General features: G+C 44.6%; 2 protein-coding genes across 2 annotated transcripts; both read right to left on the bottom strand.

Moving 5' to 3' along the window:
• Positions 1-227: 227 nt before the first annotated feature.
• Positions 228-1,040, bottom strand: LOC149385044 (uncharacterized). The gene is made up of 2 exons (XM_089626224.1): positions 723-1,040; positions 228-296 (listed from the first exon to the last, which is right to left on the bottom strand). Exons 1-2 carry the CDS (start codon positions 1,038-1,040, stop codon positions 228-230), a joined length of 387 nt encoding a protein of 128 aa, XP_089482350.1.
• Positions 1,041-4,248: 3,208 nt separating this feature from the next.
• On the bottom strand, positions 4,249-19,250 carry PERK15 (Protein kinase superfamily protein). Its single transcript, XM_089625873.1, is given in 8 exon segments — positions 4,249-4,545; positions 17,520-17,681; positions 18,064-18,211; positions 18,340-18,351; positions 18,353-18,399; positions 18,645-18,715; positions 18,813-18,899; positions 18,980-19,250. Coding segments are annotated over 8 exon segments (1,095 nt in total).
• Between the last annotated feature and the right edge of the window lie 1,669 nt (positions 19,251-20,919).

Below are 20,919 nucleotides of genomic sequence, written 5' to 3'. Positions count from 1 at the left end.
GGACCTCATACATCACAGTGTGTGAGATCAAAGGTTTTTCCTGCAAGATTATTATGAGAATGGAAAGGCAAACATCTCTGTATAGCAAGAGGATATACGTAACATGGAACATTCTTATTACATGAAAGGAAATGCAGTTTATTCTTCAAGATATCTAATCTTTTGCAAGATAGGTGCCCTAATCTGTTATGCAAGGTGTGTGCAGATATGTTGATGCAGTTTTGTGACTATTTCTCTAGCACGTACAGACTATTGAGCATCCAACCCTTGCCAATCATCATTTTCATCCTAATATCCTGTATTTCAAAATCATGGTGTAATAACATGATAGTAGCTGAGGAATCTAATGTCAAAGAGCTAACTGATATCAAATTGAATTTGAAACCAGGAACAAATAACAATCTTAGAGCACTGTGTGATTCGGAAGAGTAACACTGGAATTGTATAAGGACTTCAGGCAGTGAAAAAGAGATCTATCAGTGTATATATGACGAGAAGCTTCAAAATCTATGATCGAAAATTGATTAGTATGAATAGAAAAACATGCATTGTTATTATAACAGCAAGGACCTTCATATGCATTGGGAGTGAGGAGCTGGTTGGACGCTGATGAATTTGATCCGGTGTTAGACTGGTCACAACATCGGAATTCACATGCTGATTGCCTTTGGTTATGTTGCCAGATCTTTCCGCTGCATTGGCCTTTAACCTCGATTTGTAACCCAGTTGGACGAGTTTTGACCTCCGAGAACATCCGCTCTCAGAGAACGTTGTTTCTCCTCTTGAGAGGCCATTGCGAATGCCTTATTGATTGTAGGCATCGAATCCATTAGAAGTACTTGGCCACATATATTAGTGAAAGACTCATTAAGTCCCATTAGAAATTTCATTGCGTACTCATTTTGTTCAAAATCAACCAGATCTTTCGATCCTCCACAAGAGCACGGACAAACTGGTCTAAAATTAGCAAGTTCTTCCCAAAGAGTCTTCAATTTGGTGAAGTACATTCCAACAGATATCTGATCTTGAGCAAGATTCATGATCTATCTGCGTAACTCGAAGATTCTTGGTGTGTTGCCTTGCTGAAATTGCTCTTCCAAAATCCTTCCAAATTCTTTGAGCTGAATCGCTGTAGATGACACTTGAGGAGATTTCCTTGGAGGTGGAGTTTGTTGGGAATATTGCCCACTTGAAGATAATGAACAAATGATTAATAAATTCGATAATAAGATTACTTTATTAGCATTATATGATTAGTGGGTTGATTTCTAAACAATTAGAATCAATAACAACTATCTTCCATAGCCTCTGTATTAAACTGAGTCACGTGTTGGGCACCTGAGTTCGGACGGTGAGCTAAAACGAGGTCGATGACTGATATACGCCTGGTAAGCTATATCTAAAGTCATATATGTGGAACACATAGGTGAAGGCTGATCACTATGTCGGGGCATTCTACACTTGTGGTAAGTGTACGACTTGGACATGTCTTGGTTGTAGATGTGTCGTTTGAGGACCGTTACGACACACTAACCGAGGCCGCTATGATGGTCACACTGAGACTTGATCTGAATCCTGAAGTGATCATAGACACTGGGTCATGTTACTGAGCTCTTTGACTCATTCGCTAAAAGGCTATCCATGCTAATCACAGCTTATGTCTTGGGAGTCTCTCAGAGCATGATTCGAGTGGGAAGTGATTTACAGATACAGAATCCAGCCTTCCTGAAAGAAGGTTAATGTTCACTCACCTAAGGGTTGATTCCAGAACCGATAGATTGCTAGCACTTTCGAAGTAAGTAACGTTCGAAAGAATCTTTCGTTGGGGAAACAACAATGCTTAGGGCTGATATGTATCAAGCGAAGTATAACGGAAAAATTGACTTATCTTGACACGGGTTGAACCTGGATGATCTTGATCACGAACTGACTATATCAGTGGACACTCGTCACGATGAGTAAATATAATTCTAGTATTAAAGGAGAGTTCATTCTTGGCTTACAAAGTGGAGTATTTGATCAAGATTAGACGAATCGATGGAAAAAGGGAAATGACTATTTCGTCTTTTTCATCGGATTTGTTAAGCTTCTATTACTAGGTTCATAGTCCCCAATTCGGCTCTGATAAAGGCGGATAAGAACTTTCGTATAATAATGTTTATTATTATTAATCTCACTTGCTGTAATTGTGATTGACAGCATTAATTCTGGAAAACGGGTATTCGTAGAATTAAATAAATATTTATGGTAGAATTGTTTATTTATTGTTGGATCAAGTAAATAATCAATTATTAATTATTTGTTTGTTGTTGGACCAAGTAAATAAATAATTAATTGTGGTTTAAGCAATTGGGCCTTGCACACATGGAAAAGTCGAATTAGGGTTTTGGCACTAGGGAGTTGCGCAAATCACCTTGGCCGTGTGCCATCAAGTTCGAAAATTTCAAATTGGTATTTACCAATATTTTCTCTTTAGTTGTTTAAATAAATGAGAGAGAATAATATAATATATTGTCTTTTATTCTCTCCTTATTTAAATGAAAGTATTTAGGAGAATATATGAGGATATATTTAAAGAGAAATAATATATTCTCCTTTATTATCTCACTAAAATATTCTCTATTTAAATAGAGAATAATATCCCATAGATATTGATCTGATGGATGAGAGAAAAAATAGGATTCACTTGTTGAGATCCAAGGGCCTAGATTAAATCCTTTAGTGTGAACACAATAAATGAAAATAATATATTCTAGAAGGTTCCATGAATATCTCATTTTACTACTATAAATAGGGGTTCATGAGAAGGCAAAAATAAGCAATTAATTTGAGAAAAAATTTGTGCATTCTAGCCTCCCTTGGCCGTGCACTTCTGCCTCTCATTCCCCTCGGAAATTCGTTTCCATTCTTAGTAAAATAAGAGCGAGATTTGAAACACCACGTTTCTCATCTAGTGAGATAAAGACTGTGTCCACTCATCTTTCTTATTCGTCTCGGAGATTACGTTTCGGAAGACTAAGGTGTCATTCTCGAGTCCTTCGTCAAGACAACGCAAGGAGTACGCGATTGGTTTAGGAGCGTTCTGTAGCTGAACCGAAAATCAATGTAAGTATTCGTTTTTCTTCAAATCGGTTGCTTGATAAATATGCTCTCGTGAATTAAATTAATTAAACATAACTAGATCTTGTTAATTATAACCATAATTTAATTAGCTTATGATCAGCGTAATTAATTATTTTTCCACATTAATATGGTTATATGGTAGAATCATCTCCAACGAGTGGTATCAGAACGATTGTTCGTGTCTTATATGCGCTTGATTCCCCAACAGAGTTGAGCATCCACGCAATGATGATATCATTGTTTCTCTTCCAAGAATTGAAAGTCACGTCATCTCCGCTTGGTTTTGGAAGTGATCCATTGATGAATCCAAGCTTATTTTTGACAAAGAGCGCGATTCTCATTGATCTGCTCCAGGTAGGGTGGTTGTCCCCATTCAGAGGCTGTGTGACGAGAATCAATCAAGTGGTATCGGATGATGGAGAAAGAACGAATATGGTTTCATCATTAGCAGATCACTTTGATGTAGCTATAGTCACCAATTTATCTCCAGTGATGGTAGTCATTGTAGAACAGAAGAAAGAGGTGATGAAGAAGAAGAGATTTCGAAGCTCTGATCTAGATGAAGGCGATGAGCGGAGCGAATAGCTTCGATACCATTTCACAACGGAGCTTCGTCGAGAGAAAAGAGGAATCGAGAAAAAGAAAGAGAATTGAATTTTTTAATAATACTTTCTTATTCATTAAACAAAGGGAAAACAATACATATACATATGACTTAACGACTTTCATCAAAAAAGAATAAAATGTCGGAGTTTGGGACGTGAGAAGCTAAAAGATAAAATTTGTCATTTATCTAAAGGAAACGACAACCGGTACAAAGGAAGAATAAAATACTCAACTGACTTGGCGTAAGGCACAAGCAACTAAACTAAAATCGAAAATTAATCTTCATTTCAACAAAATACAATAGAGTATCATATTATAAAGAATTCATAATGGAATCTTTCAGCAACACTCTATATACAATTTTCTTCCTGTTTAAAAATCAACAATGGAATTTCTAAGAACACGATCTGAATATAAATGCCTTGTATTCAATGGAATTTCTGGTAGCCATGTTCTTTGGAAGAAATGGGTACCCCCAAATGGACCAAATGCCAAAGAGCAGGGCTTGGTAGTCATATTTCATTGGCCCCGTTTCTTGATATGATCCGCTTCGATTTCTCCACTGATGTATTGGCCGCCACTAGTACTCCAGCCTGAAGGATTCAAACCAGCAAACCTATTGCTAGGAACGTTGTACTCTCCAGTGGTAAATGCTGGGCTCTCAAGTGCCAGTTTTCAAAAAATTTCCATGTCTTGTTTGTACTCCTTAGTGTTGTAGTCTTGGCTCTCAAAGGAACTGTATATTGTGCTATGACCAGGTTTAACTCCTTCGCTCAATTCATCTAGAGGCATATTTTATTCCAAGGCTCGAACTATCTGTAAGGTCGGTGAATGAAATGTATCACCGGTGACACAATAACATATTAGAAAGGGCTACTTCAAGTGACTACTTCAGATAATCATATATTTACACATGAGAGCAAGCTATTAACTTTATTAAAAATGTAATAGTCACCGAAAAACAGACTGTTTAGTCAGTATCCGGTAGAATTGCGTTAATCTCATCCCTTGCCACAACCTCGTTTCTACCGAATGTGCTACAGCAAAACAGAGACTTTTGTAAACTTTTCCCCGAGGTTGATCCTATATATCTATCTCCTCTATTGGCGAGTTATTTATTATTCACCTGAATCAGAGACGCAACTCGAAGTGGATGGTGGGATCGAAATGGTCGGATTTTTAATTGTGAAAATTGACAGCCAACTCAGTTCAGTAAAGTTCAAGGCATGAAGATCATCGGTTACATGCGCAGGAAGTCAAAGTCCTTTAGGCGTGCACACTAAGCTAGTGAGCCGGGAATCACACCGGATCAAGGCTTGGAGGTACAAGTGGCGAGGAAAAAAAAAGGCCAGGAAGTTTCCAAGGGGGTGTATATGTAATTCGTTGAGCTTATGTAACTAACTGTACACGTGTGATGATTTTATTTGCTGTATATGTTCTGAATCTGAACAATCTGAGATTGTCTAATCATTCGTTGCGGGATTTTGGGAAACGGAAAAAATGGAATAGAGAGATAACACGAGGGTCTTGTGAGGAAGATAATCAACCTTTCATCGAGTTGATTATCTTGATAGAGTTCATTTACATTCTCAGATTGTTCTTGTCTGTAAACTCTGTTGTTGACGATTTGATTGTGGTGATTAGTGGACATTGCTGGATGTATGTTTTAATACCGAACCAGGGTAATAACTTGTGTGTTTTGTTGTTCTTCGTTTATTTTGCCATTGTTATTGTTCATCGATTGCTTAAGTGTTAAGCTACGCCGGAGTCAGAGTTGCAGAAAAATCAACAATTGGTATCAGAGCACTCAGATCCAGCAAGATAGGCTTCGCAAAAGTCGAAATCGATCGGTTTGATGGAAAATGGGATTTCTCACTCTAGAAATCCGATATTAAGGAATGTGAGACGAAGAGAAATCCGATATTAAGGAATTGGCGTACAACACGATAATTCTTCACCTCAGTGACAAAGTCTTGAGAGAAGTTTCCAAAGAAACCACCGCGGCTGGTGTTTGGAAGAAATTGGAATCTTTGTACATGACCAAGTCATTGACGAATCGAATCTACCTCAAAGGCCTTCTGTTTGGCTTTCGTGTAGGAGAAGATAGATCTGTAGAGGAGGCACTCGATGAATTTGCCAAGATTGTGATTGATTTCGAGAACATAGAAGTCAAAGTGGCAGATGAAGATCAAGTTGTTCTTGTCTTGAACTCTCCTCCAAGAAGTTATGCCCATTTCGTTGAAACGATGAAGTACTCGAGATCCTCTCTAACTCTGGAGGAAGTACTCACTGCTCTTAAGTCCAAGCAAATTGAGAACGGGGCAAGCAGCAACAATGAGAACTCAGAAGGATTGTTTACTCGCGGAAGATCAGAGAATAGAGATCATCATAAAGGCAAAGGCAAGAGTAGAAGCAGGTCAAAGACTCTGGCAACTACAGATAAAAAAGGCAAGAAATGTAAATGTTTTCACTGTCACAAAGAAGGCCATTTCATAAGAAATTATCCGGAAAGAAAGAAAGGGAATGGAGGCGAGAAGCAACAAGGAGAAGCAGCTATTGTAGAAGATGGTTATGAGAACGCTGAGGTCCTGGTTGTTACTGATCAAGATTCAAGTCCCAACTGGATTCTGGATAGTGGATGCTCATTCCACATGACACTAAATCGATCTTGGTTTGAGGATTTTTCTAAGACAACTGGATGCAAGGTGTTATTGGGGAACAATAAATCTTGCAAAGTGGTTGGAAATGGCTCAATCAGATTGAGGATGTTCGATGGCCAAGAAAGAATCATGACCGGTGTGAGGCATTTCCCTGAATTGAAAAGAAATCTGATTTCTTTGGGAGTTCTAGATCAGCAAGGATACATTTTCAAAGCTGAGAATGAGATTATGAAAATCACAAAGGGTTCAATGGTGTTCATGAAAGGAACAAGGGCAAATGGCTTGTACACTATGATTGGCAGCACTGTTCTTTGTTCAGCTGCAAATATTACTGAATTGAATAGAGACAAGACTGTTCTGTGGCATCATAGGCTTGGACATGTTAGTCACCTAGGCTTGCTATAATTGAGTAAACATGGCTGTTTTGGAACTGATCAAGTTAGTAAAATTGATTTCTGTGAAAATTGTGTTGGGAAAAGCCAGCAAAGTGAAGTTTGGCAAAGCTGTTCACACAACTCAAGGTGTGCTAGATTATATTCATTCAGATCTATTGGGTCCTTCAAGGACTCAATCTCATGGTGGCAAGAGGTATTTCATGACCTTGATTGATGATTATACCAGGAGAGTGTGGGTGTTTATTGGCAAGTGATGATAGAGGATTAAACTAGTAAGAAGATAAAGAGATTAATGACAGATAATGGTTTAGAGTATCTTGACAAAGAGTTCATTGATTTGTGCAAGAAATCTGGGATAGCAAAGCATCATACAGTTGCTGGAACTCTACAGCAGATCGGGCTTGAAGAGAGGTACAACAGAACAATCCTGGATAGAGTTAGATGTATGCTACTTCAATCAGGCTTGCCTAAGGTATTTTGGGCAGAAGCAGTGCAAACAGCTTACTATCTCCTAAACAGATGTCCTTCCTCGACAATAGGCTTCTGTTGTCGCACGAAAATGAACAACAATTTAATACCTCGGGCGGTTCGGCCCAAGGCTAGACCAAGTGACCGCACCGGGGCAAAAAATGTGAACTCGAAGGCCGAGTTGCGCCCTCCAGACCTTGAGGTGTGGAGGGCGTGACCGTGCCAAAGGTTGGCTGCCTACGTACCCTCGTCCGAGATCAGGTCAGAACGTAGTTCAATGTGGGCGTGGGGGCTATCTTGGGCTCGGAGGTTTAGAATCCAAGACTTTAGAGAAGGACCTGGCTCGTAGCTTCTAGTGAAGACTTTAGAGTAGTCGCTTAACTCGTAGCTCAAAGTTCCAACTCAAGGGCCAAGAAGCGGAGGCGCAGCTTGTGCGCTGTGAAGACTCGGGTCGCAGAATGGGAACACACTCCCACTCGTCGAGAGGGGTTCTCGGATTTCTGAGCCGAGCTGGAAGAGGAGGAGAGAGCGCGCTCTTGGAATGTCACAAGAGCATGGTGAGAGATGAGAGAAGAGAGAGCTCTTAAAGTTCTCCAAAAGACTCATGGTCAAGGTCCCCCTTAAGTGGAAATGAGATGGGTATTTATAGGATTGGAGGAAGCATTGGGCCGGCCCCCTTGAGGCCCAATGGATGGCAGGATACGGGCGCGGGGCGCGCGAGGTGTGATGCCCAGTCGGGCGCGGGGTGCGCGCTTGCGTGAGGCCCTACCGGGCGCGGGGCGTGCCGGGGCTTGGAGCCCGACCAGAGCGCTCTATGGCCGACATCCTGGCAGGGGTGTGTCGGTGCTCGCCGATGGAGGCCCGGCCGGCCGATGGGGGGCTCAGCCGGCGCTTGGGCGTTCGGCCGAGGTAGCCGGGCGCACGCGGGGGAGCGCACGCATGCGAGGCAGACGGGCGCGCGCCGGGGGGCGCGCACGGTCGAGGTGCTGGGCGCACACGGTTGTGGTGTTGAGCGCGCGGGCCGGAGGGCCTGGAGCGCTAAGGCGCGCGCGGGCCCGTGGGCCGAGAGCGCTGGACGCGCGCGGGCCGTGGGCCGAGAGTGATGGGCCAGCGTAGTACGTTTTTGTTTTTCCGATTTCCCGAAAACGACCGGTAACATTAGTCCCTCAAGTTTACGTCTCGCGAGTCGTGAACTTTAATTCCAGAGAGCGTTGAGGTCTTTTTGCCCCTCTTGATTTTTTTTTCTTTTTTTTGGTTGGGCCGGACCTAAGGGCCCGCGCGCATCATGTTGCCGGCGGGCCAGCGCGCTCGTGAGGCCGGCATACGGGCCGGGCCTGTCGCGCGTGCATCACGGGGGGGGGGGGGGGGGGGGGGGGCAAGGAGTAGGGTTCCTACTCTTTCCTCTCCTATAAATAGAAGAGTCTCATCCCCCTTTTCTTCACACCTGACAGCCCCTTAAGAATTAAAAAAATCTTTTTTAGTTGAAATTTTTTTGGCTTGCCAAGTGAATACTTTTCCCAAGTCGATGGTCTTGAGGTCGACCTTTCCTGCCCTTCCCAGAATTCTGGGAGGGCGGCCAAGGGTCCCTCAAGTGTTCGGCGTTCCAAGGATGTCGGATCGGGGTCCCGTCCGTATGTTCGATGTAATAGGTTCCATCATGTATGACTTGGCGAACTCTATATAGATGGTCATTCCCAATTCGAGCCCAGGACACCGGCGCCTTGTACTTGGGTGTTTTGGAACACGCACCTGAGTACAAGGCTGTCGACGGTGAAGATTCGCCTCTTGACTTTGGTGTTGTACTATTTCTCGACCTTACGCTTTTGTGCGGCGAGTCGGGTAAGAGCCTCGAATCTTTTCTCGTCGATTAGATCCAGTTCGAGGCGCATGGCCTCGTCGTTTTCTTTCTCGTCGAAAGTGTCGACTCGGTAAGTGGGGACCTCGATTTCCACGGGGACCACTGCCTCAACCCCGAAAGCTAGGGAAAAAGGAGTCTCTCCGGTCGCATTTCGAACAGTTGTTTGGTAGGCTCATAGGATGAACGGTAGCTCCTCAGCCCAAGCGCCCTTCTTGGCCTCGAGCTTTTTCTTGAGGTTGCTTTTTATCGTCTTGTTGACGGCTTCCACTTGGCCATTAGCCTGTGTATGTCGCGGGGACGAAAATGTCTTGCTGATCCCTAGTTGAGCGCAGATTTCTCTAACCCGGGCATTGTCGAATTGCGCACCGTTGTCGGTCAAAATTTACGCATGGATGCCGGCATATGATGGACTTCCAGATGAAGTTTGTTGTGTTGGCCTCAGTGATTCTGGCTAGAGGCTCGGCTTCGACCCACTTAGTGAAGTAGTTAATAGCGACGATGGCCTATTCGTACTGTCTCAAAGCTTTCGGTAGCTTGCCGATGTCTACGCCCCATTTTGCAAAGGGACGTGGTACGATGATGTTACTCTGGGGAGATGGCGGTTGTCGTGCAACGTTAGAGAAACGTTGACATTTGTCGCACTTATCGCACTTTCTCGCCCAGTTGTAGGCGTCTTTCTTCATCGTGGGCCAGAAATAGCCTTGTCGGAGCGCTTTGAGTGCGAGAGATCTCCCAGCGGAGTGGTTCCCACAAATGCCCTCGTGAATTTCGCGGAGGACCTTAGTCGACTCGACGCTATCAAGGCATCGGAGCAGCGGGGTTGAGTACCCGCGCTTGTATAGGGTTTCGCCTCTCAACACATTTAGATGCGAGGGCTTTTAGCCTTTCGGCTTCTTTGTGGTCTTCGGGAAGTGCCTTTCCTCGCAAGAAGTCCGTAAGCGGAGTCATCCAAGTCCGATAAGCGGTGTTCTCGATCGTTCCAACCTCCTCTCGTGAGACAGATGGTCGCGAGAGAAACTCGACTGGGATAGTTCCTAACCTGTCTTCGGTGATACCGGAGCCGAGGCGAGCGAGAGCATCAGCCTCGACGTTCTCTTCTCTGGGGATCTGGATGATCTCAAACCAAGAGAAGGCATCTAGCTTGGCACTTGTTTTTGCCAGGTAGGCGATCATGTTAGGCTCTTTGGCGATGTAGTCGCCCTTCACCTGATTTACGATCAACTGCGAGTCGCAGTGTATTCGTAAATTTTGTACGTTGAGCTTTTGAGCGAGCTCTAGTCCCACAATGAGGGTTTCGTACTCGGCGTCGTTGTTGGAGGCCTGGAATCCGTAGTGGAGGGCGCAGCGTAACTTCTCCCGATCAGGATTGGTTAAAATTACGTCGGCATCGGCTCCTTGAGCACTGGATGCTCCGTCTACGTGTAATTCCCAGATGGGACCCATAGGGTCGACCTTTCTCTTTCGAGCCGACAAGTCGTCGGTCGAGTCGTCTTCTGCTCTTCCCATGTCGGGAGTATAGGAGAATTCTGTCACGAAATTGGCTAGGGCTTGAGCCTTTATTGCCAGTCTCGGGTGGAACTCGATTCCGTACTCGCTCAATTCTTGGGACCAGATCGCCATGCGAGTCGATGTTCCCTTTTGAAGAGCTTTACCGATGGGGTGTCCTGTTCGGACAGAGATAGGGTGAGCTTGGAAGTAGGGATGTAGCTTTTTGGCAGCTACGAGGAGAGCGAGAGAGAGTTTCTCTATTTCTGTGTAACGCGTTTCAGCGTCGAGTAAGGCTTTGCTCACGTAGAAGATTGGCCATTGAACCTTATCTTCTTCGCGGACTAACACAACGCCCGTTCAGAGACGGCGAGGTAGACGTAGAGCGTCTCGCCTTCCTTCGGTTTGGAGAGGAACAGAGGTGTCCCAAAATAGGCCTTCATTTCTTGAAGGGCATTCTCGCATTTGTCCGTAAATACAAAGATGTCTGTCTTCTTTATAGCTTTGATGAACGGCTGACACATGTCGGTTGCTTTAGCCACAAAACGTGAAAGGGCGGCAATCCGACCGGTCAGACTTTGGACTTCCTTGACACGTCGTGGAGATCTCATGTCAAGGAGTGCCTTGATTTTTTCGGGTTCGCTTTGATTCCTCGCCGGCTAACGATGTAGCCTAGGAACTTCCCGGACTCAACCCCGAACACGCATTTGTTGGGATTGAGCTTTATTTTGTACCGGCGGAGGATTAAGAACATTTCCCTTAGGTTGTCTACGTGATTAGCAGAGGCTTTTAACGAGCATGTCGTCTACGCATACTTCCATAGTCTTAAGGCTAAAAGGCATGACCTTGTAGCAGTAGAGGCCTCGATCAGTGACGAAGGTTGTCTTGATCTGATCGGGCTCGTGCATTCGTATATGGTTATAACCCGAGTAGGCGTTCATGAACTTAGTAGCTCATCCTGCCGTGGCGTCGACCAGTTGTTCGATGCGTGGGAGCGGAAAGCAGTCTTTTGGACAGGCTTTTTAACCATGACCACGTTGGCCACCCATTTGGGGTACTTGGCTTCTCGGATGAAGCCGGGGGAGAGAAGCTTTTCAACTTCGTTAATCGCTAGGTATCGTTCAGGGTTGAACGCGCGTCTAGCTTGCATTTTTTCAGCGATGTTTTTGTCGTCGTTCAACCGGTGCATAATCACATCGGGGTCTATTCCAGGCATGTCTGCATGAGTCCACGCAAAGACATCCTTAAATTCCCGAAGAAAGAATGCGAGTTGAGTCTTAATGGCGGGAGGGAGTTGTGCACCGATCTTCACAACCTGGTCAAGTTTGGCTTCGTCGAGAACGATCGAAGTGAGATCATCGGGGGTGTCAACTTTCAACCTCTCGGTCTCGTCGCGGGGGTCTAGTTCCCCAAGCTGCCGTGCGTCTTTTTGATCACACGGGTAGTCATCTTCTAGCTGGTAGATCGTGCTAACCCTTTTCTCAGCGGGCTTACCGTCCACACCTTGAACATAGCATATCCTCGCTTGGGTCTGATCACCAGCCATGACGCCAATTCCCTCCTCGGTGGGGAATTTCACCAATAGGTGGTATGTGGATGTGATGGCCCTTAGTCTGTTCAACGTGGGTCGCCCAATGATGAAATTGTGGGGTGACTCCTGGTCAACCGCAAGAAAGGGGACCATGTGAACGACTTCGATACCTTCAGTAGTTCGGAAGGTGACTGATAATTCAGTTATTCCTCCGGTCATGACCTTTTCTCCCGTGAACTCAAACAAAGGTGTCTGGGTAGGGACGGGGCGGAGCCCCTCGAGCTTCATGCGCTCTAGGGTGGTCTTAAAGATTATATCGGCTGCGCTGCCGTTATCAATAAGGACCATTTTCACCAAGTTGTTAGCCACCTGAGCTTTGAGGACTATTGCGTCATTGTGCGGATGTATAACTCGCTTAGCTTCCTCATTTGGGAACTGTATTGTCTCGTATGGTACAGACGGAGGTTCCTCATAGGTGAGGTTAACTTGCCCGGCAAGGCCTTCTTGATAGGCAGCCCTAAGGAGCTTCTTTCTTTGTCGGGCTGAATCCCCGTCTTGTAAGCACCTGTCATTCGGATAACGAACTCTTTGAGCTTGCCTCTTAGGATCACTGTCTCAATCTGTCGCTTGAGCGAGAAGCATTGAGCGGTCATGTTACCATAATCCTGATGGAACTCACAATAACGGGACCGATCGCAAGATGCAGGGTCGTTTTTCATTGGAGTTGGAGCGGTAAATTAGTCATGCGCCACAACATAGATTCGATCTACCGGGGCATTCAAAGGTGTGTATTGCGAGTAGTCTCTAAAGTTGTTCGCAAAGCGCGGCTTTTGAGACGTAGGGGGTCGGCTATCAGAAGCTTGACCTCCCTTATTCGCTTTCTTCCGGGGGTTGCCCTGCTCGTTGTCGGGTTCATCTCGACGGCGGGAGTTTTGATTATAGCTCCTATGACCATCAAGATAATCTTCAACCCTCATGAAAGTCTTCGCTCAGTTCATTAACTCGGTCATTGTTGAAGGGACTCTGCCAATGACGGACTTTAGGAAGTCCCCAGTGCGCAAGCCCTCGATGATGGTTGTTATTGCGTCATTGTCGTCGAAGCGGTCGACCTTGTTCGATCTCGCGGTGAACCGAGTGAGATACCGTCTCAAGGACTCGTTATTCTCTTGCCTGATTGACCATAAGTACATCTTGGTTTTCTTTTGAACCATTGATGTAGCAAATCATGCTAGGAACATGTCCTTCAGGTCTTTGAACGATTGGACACTCCCTGGTCTTAAATTCTTAAACCACTCGAAACCGGGTCCGGTGAGGGTAAGACTAAAAGCCTGGCATAGAGCCCCAGGTGCGACGCCCTGTATCGTCATCACGGTTTCGTAATGTTGGATGTGATAAGTAGGGTCGGTTTTCCCACTGTAGGGATGGAGATTCGAGAGTTTGAAGTTTCCCGTGCACACCTCAGCAAGGATTTGGGCAGTGAATGGCGAAGAATATTCTTCTATGACCCTGTATATATCACCGGCCAAGCCGCCTTCACGTCGATCACGTACTTCGTTGCGAAGGTTGTGAATCATGGTGATGACGTCCAGGCCATGTTGGGGGTCACTCCCTGTTCGGGAAAAGTCACCTGACGCCTTTCATTCGACCCTTGAGCCGTGCGAGGGTCCCCATTGATTGGGGCCGCAGGGTTGTGACCCTTGCAGGCACTCAACCTCTCTCGTAGGTCTTCGCCACGATCGTTTCGTTGGGCGGTGAGTCGATCCCTAAGGTCTTGAACAGTGGCAAGGGGGCGTGAGCTTCGAGCCACACGCCTCACTCGCCTAGTTGTTTGACCTTCCCTAACATTTCCTCTCTGACCAAGTCGGTCATGGGCTGATCGTCGGGAGGTTTCCTCTTGGGAGGAGATCGGTATCGCCTTCGTTTTAGGTGGTGGATTTGATGGACCGGCTTCGATCTCTACGGGGAGTTCCCCATCTTTAGTGAGAGAAGTCTCGATGTCCGCCGAAATCTCCAAGCCCTCATAGTCGGGGTCATAGTCATGTCCCTCGTCTATGAGGTCTTCGGGTCCCTTGTGAGGAACGCCTTCATAGGTGCCTTACCCGCCAGTTGACGGTGGTACCTTGCATTGGCTGCCCTTAGTTGGCGGATCTTCTCCTCCATCTCGAGGATGCGATCGTCTCGGCTATCCTAAGGTGGAGGCGGCGAGGGAGTGTGGCTCTCGTCGTTGAGAGACTCATCATCGCCTTGCGCTCGGGAACGCAAGAAGTATTTCTTCACTCCGGTTGCATTCTCGGGGTTATTCACGCCCTCAGAACGAACGGGTGGTTGACCACTCATGTCTTTCTCAAGTCGAGAAGGAATGGGTCGAGTTGTAGAAGGGATTTCGCACGAAAATGAACAACGATTTAATACCTCGGGCGGTTCGGTCCAAGGCCAGACCAAGTGACCGCACCCGCGCCAAAAATGTGAACTCGAAAGCCGAGTTGCGCCCTCCAGACCCTGAGGTGTGTGTTGGAGGGCGTGACCGTGCCAAAGGTTAGCTGCCTACGTACCCGTCGTCCGGGATCAAGTCAGAATGTAGTTCAATGTGGGCATGGGGGCTATCTTGAGCTCGGAGGTTGAGAATCCAAGACTTTAGAGAAGGACCTGGCTCGTAGCCTTCTAGTGAAGACTTTAGAGTGGTCGCCTAACTCGTAGCTCTGAGTTCTAACTCAATAGCCAAGAAGCGATGGCGCAACTTGTGTGCTGTGAAGACTCGGGTCGCAGAATGGGAACACGCTCCCTCTCGTCGAGGGGGGTTCTCGGATTTCTGAGCCGAACCGGGAGAATAGGAGAGAGCGCGCTCTTGGAATGTCACAAGAGCGTGGTGAGAGATGAGAGAAGAAAGAGCTCTTCAAGTTCTCCAAAAGACTCAAGGTCAAGGTCCCCCTCAAATGGAAATAAGATGCCTATTTATAGGCTTGGAGGAAGCCTTAGGCCGGCCCCCTTGAGGCCCACCAGATGGCAGGGCGCGGGGCACAGCGTGTGCACGGTCCTGCCGGGCGCGGGGCGTGCCGGGGCTTGGAGCCCGGTCGGGAGCAATGTCTGGTCGGCGTCCCAGCAGGGGTGTGTCGTTGCTCGCCGAGGGAGGCCTGGCCGGCCGATGGGGGCTCAGCCGACGCTGGGGCGTTCGGCCGAGGCAGCCGGGCGCGCGCGGTCGAGGTGCAGGGCGCTCGCGCGCGCGGTCGAGGCATGGAAATCTTGAAGAAAGTATATACATGAGACAGCCTAAAGGTTTTGAGATTGGAGATAGTGAAAAGAGAGTTTGTTTATTGAAGAAATCTCTCTATGGTCTCAAGCAATCACCTAGGCAATTGTATATGAAGTTCGATGAGTTTATGCTGCAACAAGATTTTTTGAGGTCGGACTATGATTGGTGTATATACATAAAGAAATTAAAGGATGGCTCTATAATCTATCTACTTCTCTATGTAGATGATATGCTTATAGCTTGTTCAGACATGAAAGCCATAGTTGAGCTAAAGGGTCAATTGAATGCACAATTTGAAATGAAGGATCTTGGTCCAACTCAAAAGATCTTGGGGATGCAGATTATTAGAGAAGGAGATAAGAGGAAATTGTTCTTGAATCAAACTGAGTATCTGAGAAAGGTTTTGGACAGGTTTAGACAGGTTTTGGACAGCAATTCAAGCTCTCAGCTGATCAGAAACTAGAAAGTGAGGATGAAGTTGAGTTTATGAAGAACATTCCTTACTCAAATATAGTTGGTTGTCTTATGTATGCAATGGTTTGCACAAGACCTGATCTGGCTCATGCTGTGAGTGTGGTGAGCAGATTTATGTCCAACCCAGGGAAAGAGCATTGGCATGCTGTGAAATGGATTTTAAGGTACATAAAAAGTAATGCAGAGAAGGGTTTAGTTTATGTTGGAGCTTGTGAGAATGACTGTGTAGCTGTTGGTTATGTTGACTCTGACTATGCTGGCAGTCTTGACACTAGAAAGTCACAAACTGTTATGTTTTCACAGTGTTTGGATCAGCTATCAGTTGGAAAGCTAACCTTCAAGTGGTTGTAGCTTTGTCCACCACATAAGCTAAGTTTATGGCAGTTACAGAAGCAGTGAAAGAGGCTTTGTGGCTAAAAGGAGTTTTAGCTGAGCTTGGTTTTGAACAACAAAGTCTGACTGTGTTCTGTGACAGTCAAGGAGCAATACATTTTTCGAAGCATCAAGTGTACCATGATAGCTAAACACATTGATGTGAGACTGCATTTTGTAAGAGATGTCATTAGTGAAGGGTCAGTACTGGTGCAGAAGATCTCTACAAATCATAACCCTGCTGATATGCTTACCAAATCAGTTCCGAGTAACAAGTTTGAACACTGCTTGGAACTGATCAGATTGGTTAAGCCTTAGAGGGTTTGAAAGTCAACTAGTCATCACTAAGTATAACTGTCAAGGTGGAGATTGTGAAAATTGACAGCTAACTCGGTCCAGTAAAGTTCAAGACATGAAGATCATCGGTTACATGCGCAGGAAGTCAAAGTCCTTTAGGCGTGCACACTAAGCTAGGGAATCACACCGGATCAAGACTTGGAGGTACAAGTGGCGAGGAAGAAAAAAAAAAGGCCAGGAAGTTTCCAAGGGGGTGTATTTGTAATTCGTTGAGCTTATGTAACTAACTGTACGCGTGTGATGATTTTATTTGCTGTATATGTTCTGAATCTGAACAATCTGAGATTGTCTAATCATTCGTTGTTGGGTTTTGGGAAACAGAAAAAAAGGGAATAGAGAGATTGGGAAAACACGAGAATCTTGTGAGGAAGATAATCAAACTTTCATCGAGTTGATTACCTTGAGAGAGTTCGTTTACATTCTCAGATTGTTCTTGTCTGTAAAACTCCGTTGTTGACGATTTGATTGTGGTGATTAGTGGTCATTGCTGGATGTAGGTTTTAATACCGAACCAGGGTAACAACTTGCGTGTTTTGTTGTACTTCGTTTTATTCCGCAATTGTTATTGTTCATCGGTTGCTTAAGTGTTAAGCTACGTCGGAGTTGCAGAAAAATCAACATTAATAATGAAGAATGGAGCGTGGAATGGATTCTTGAGCAAGGGAATTAGTAATTGTTCTATGGTTGCACTTTTTATGTTTAGACTTTCGTGGTTTTCTTTATTCGACCTATACAGGGATTGGGCTGTGATGGAAGGATGGCCGGTTTTATTTTGGTGTTTTTGTCTTATTGAGCTGGTGTGTAGGGTTAGCACTTGATCTGTTTCCCGGTTTCAAACATGACTCACCTTTATTGTAAATTACCGCTTCCTCTAATACAATCTACTGTTACTTTTAACAAACAGACATTAATGATAATTCAGCATAAATTTGGGAATTACCTGACTCATTCAGAGACGAAGACGAGCGGAATGACGCACAGAGGCAGCAGCACAAGCTACCATTCGTTTCATTTCATTTGAATTGTATTCACTCTGCAACTTTGGATCAATAATATCTTTGAAGTTCCCATTTTCCAGTGCTTCCTTAAGCAAAGGCCTTGCCTGGATTCAGGGGAAGAGTCTAGAATTATTTCTCTGTTTTTATTGTTTTTTCTTTCATAAACGCCCCAGGGAGAGAACTCGCTACAAATGAACTAACAAGTGGGGCTACATAATCGATATCATGGGGTGATCAGAATCAACTATTCACAGATATAAATAAAAAAAATCAGTTCTAAGAGTTAAGGTAGTTGGTTCTTGGCCAATATCTACTAGTAGGTCATTAAGAGACACTTCCGAGTAATAAAAAAAAATATCATCAAAGAGCCTGTGGCAAAGCAGGGTAGGATTGAAGCATTTCTCTGTCTGTAGATGCAAAGATGGATCTAATCTAAAACCACACAAGTATATTTTTTGGTTAAGGTTAATGAACTAAAATACGTACCCACTCCACCATGCTATCGTCTGCAAAATTATATTTTTTCTCGATAGGGTAGCGCCCAGTAATTAACTCCAAAAGCACGACTCCAAATGAGAAGACATCTGATTTTTCCGTAAGTTTTCCACTTGATGCGTACTCCGGAGCCAAGTATCTGGTTTTCAAGAAACACATAATTACATTCAGAATTTTCCACCATAACAGTATCCCCGAGAACGGGGTGGAAATAGCTAGAGACCATAAGACAAGATTTAAGAGAACAAAGACATAAAAGGTTCTTACCCAAAAGTTCCCATGAGTGTCGGTATCTGCAGAGAACTTAGCTAATCCAAAATCGGCAACCTGGTGAAAGGAGAAAAACATATGACTAATTGTGGAGGTTGATATCTGGACGCTTGAACATTACTGGAATCTGGACGTAGTTGACAAGACAATTCTAGCAGTATTGTTTGTTTGATGTGAAAGGGAAGTTGAGAAGTTGAATTCTAGATCATGGCTCTAAAATCAGAACACAAATCGGGAGTTCCAATATAGTTTAGTTCTGTTGCGTCTGCATGAATATATGATTAATCAGTTGGAGATCATACCTTGGCCTCAAATTGATTATCAATAAGGATATTAGCAGCTTTGATGTCCCGGTGAATGATCTTAGGCTGACCTAAGGATTGCAAATTTAGCTGAAAAGTGAGATCTCAAGCCCACTCATACAAATTAAAATTATATTTGTCAAAGGAAAATAAATAAATAAAACTTACAGTCCTCATGTAGATATGTCAATCCTTTAGCAGAGCCTATTGCTATCTTCATTTTGCTCGACCACATCATCGTCGAATTCCCTTTTCCTGACATAAAACATGAAAAGTTTTATCAACAAAACATATAAAACTACATCAATGCCGTTCGCAACGGGTTTCTTTCATACCATGTAGGTGAAACTCCATGGTGCCGTTGGGGACAAACTCGTAGATAAGCATTCTCTGAGCTCCGCTGATACAATAACCGACGAGGGAAACAAGGTGCCTGTGATGGACTCGGCTAATGATCTCGACCTCGGCCTGAAACTCGCGCTCCCCTTGGCCGCTCCCGGCCTTGAGCTGCTTCACTGCGAATCCGCCCTGCCCGAGGAGGTTCTCGCACGAGAACCCGTTCGTGGCCCTCGCGAGCTCTTCATAAGTGAACGCGCTCTGAGACATCCCGTATCCCGTATCTTCGAAATGGTCAGATTTGTAATAATGAAGAATGGGGCGTGGAATGGATTCTTTAGCAAGGGAATCAATAATTGCTCTACGGTTGCACATTTTATGTTTAGACTTTCGGGGTTTTCTTTATTCGACCTATACAGGGATTGGGCTATGATGGAAGGATGGCCGGTTTTATTTTGGTGTTTTCGTCTTATTGATCTGGCGTGTAGGTTTAGCACTTGATCTGTTTCCCGGTTTCAAACATGACTCAACTTTATTGTAAATTACCAGTTCATCTAATACAATCTACTGTTACTTTTTAACAAATAGAACATTAATGATAATTCAGCATAAATTTGGGAATTACCTGACTCATTCGAGGACGAAGACGAGCGGAATGACGCACAGAGGCAGCAGCACAAGCTATCATTCGTTTCATTTCATTTGAATTGTATTCACTCTGCAACTTTGGATCAATAATATCTTTGAAGTTCCCATTTTCCAGTGCTTCCTTAAGCAAAGGCCTTGCCTGGATTCAGGGGAAGAGTCTAGAATTATTTCTCTGTTTTTATTGTTTTTTCTTTCATAAACCCCCAGGGAGAGAACTCGCTACAATCATGGGTATTTTGCGGGACAATCGGGTCAATTTTTCGGAAAAATCGTGTCTCCATGGGTCAATTCTCAATTGGGTCTTGATAATGGGTGTGAATTCTTTCACATATCACTCGTAGTTCTTTCGCGGGTTAATCAGTCACGATCATGGGTCTTTCACTGGTCAATCGGGTCTCGTTCGTGAGCCTTTAAAGGGTCAATCGGGTCTCGTTCATGGGTCTATTATGGGTCGATCGGGTCTCGTTCATGAGCCTTTTGCAGGTTTATCGGGTCTCATTCGTTAGACTTTTGCGGGCCAATCGGGTCTCGTTCGTGGGTCTATTGCGGGTCAATCGGGTCTCGTTTGTGGTCTATTGTGGACCAATCTGGTCTCGTTCGTGAGCCTATTGCGGGTCAATTGGGTCTCGTTCATGGGTCTATTGCGGGTCGATCGGATCAAACATCACATCTAAAATCGGAGACCTTGACGGTCGTTTTCATTGGTGATATACAAACACACATTCAGTCCCCCAGAAGATTTTCCCGTCACTGATCATCGACAGATTTAAAACAAAGCATGAGAACGAAAAGAAAAAAAAAACAGAAACGAAGAGAGACGAAGTGTGAAATTGGGGAAGATGTTAATCGATTCGCATAAACCCTAGTGGGCACTGGATGATCTAAGATGACGGGCTTATATCCGTATTTATAGCCATGGGCATTGTGATTTGATGCGTAAAAGGAAAGAAAAAAAACAGCAACGAAGAACGACGAAAACAAATATTAAGATCTAAAACAAGATAGAAAAAAACACCAAAGAATAACAATAAAGATCGGAAAAAGCACGAGAACGAAAAGGGGAAAAAACAGCAACGAAGAACGACAAACACAAAAGCAAGATCTAAAAAACAAACAGCATGACAGCGAAAAGAAAAACAGATACGAAGAATGAAGAAAACATATTCAATTCGCCGACATCTTGGAAGAATTTCCCGACACTTTTCATTAGGTCGAATTCTAAAGACGGAAAAAAAAAACCAGAAACGAAGAAAGACGAAGGTTGAAAATGGGAAAAGATCGACTCGATAAA

This window comes from Urtica dioica, chromosome 9 (assembly GCF_054948205.1).
Source record: "Urtica dioica subsp. dioica isolate 48M chromosome 9, U.dioica_male_clone48M_v1_H2, whole genome shotgun sequence".
NCBI classification, from domain to species: Eukaryota; Viridiplantae; Streptophyta; class Magnoliopsida; order Rosales; family Urticaceae; genus Urtica; species Urtica dioica.
This window is presented reverse-complemented; position numbering and strand designations above follow the sequence as displayed.

What these genes read in the sequence shown, in the direction of transcription:
- LOC149385044 (XM_089626224.1), bottom strand. Translation starts at nt 1,040, where the DNA reads ATGAATCTTGCTCAAGATCAGATATCTGTTGGAATGTACTTCACCAAA. An exon ending in GTCAAAACTCGTCCAACTGG is followed by an intron (nt 297 to 722) that starts GTTACAAATCGA and finishes TTTGAAATACAG; the next exon opens with GATATTAGGATGAAAATGAT.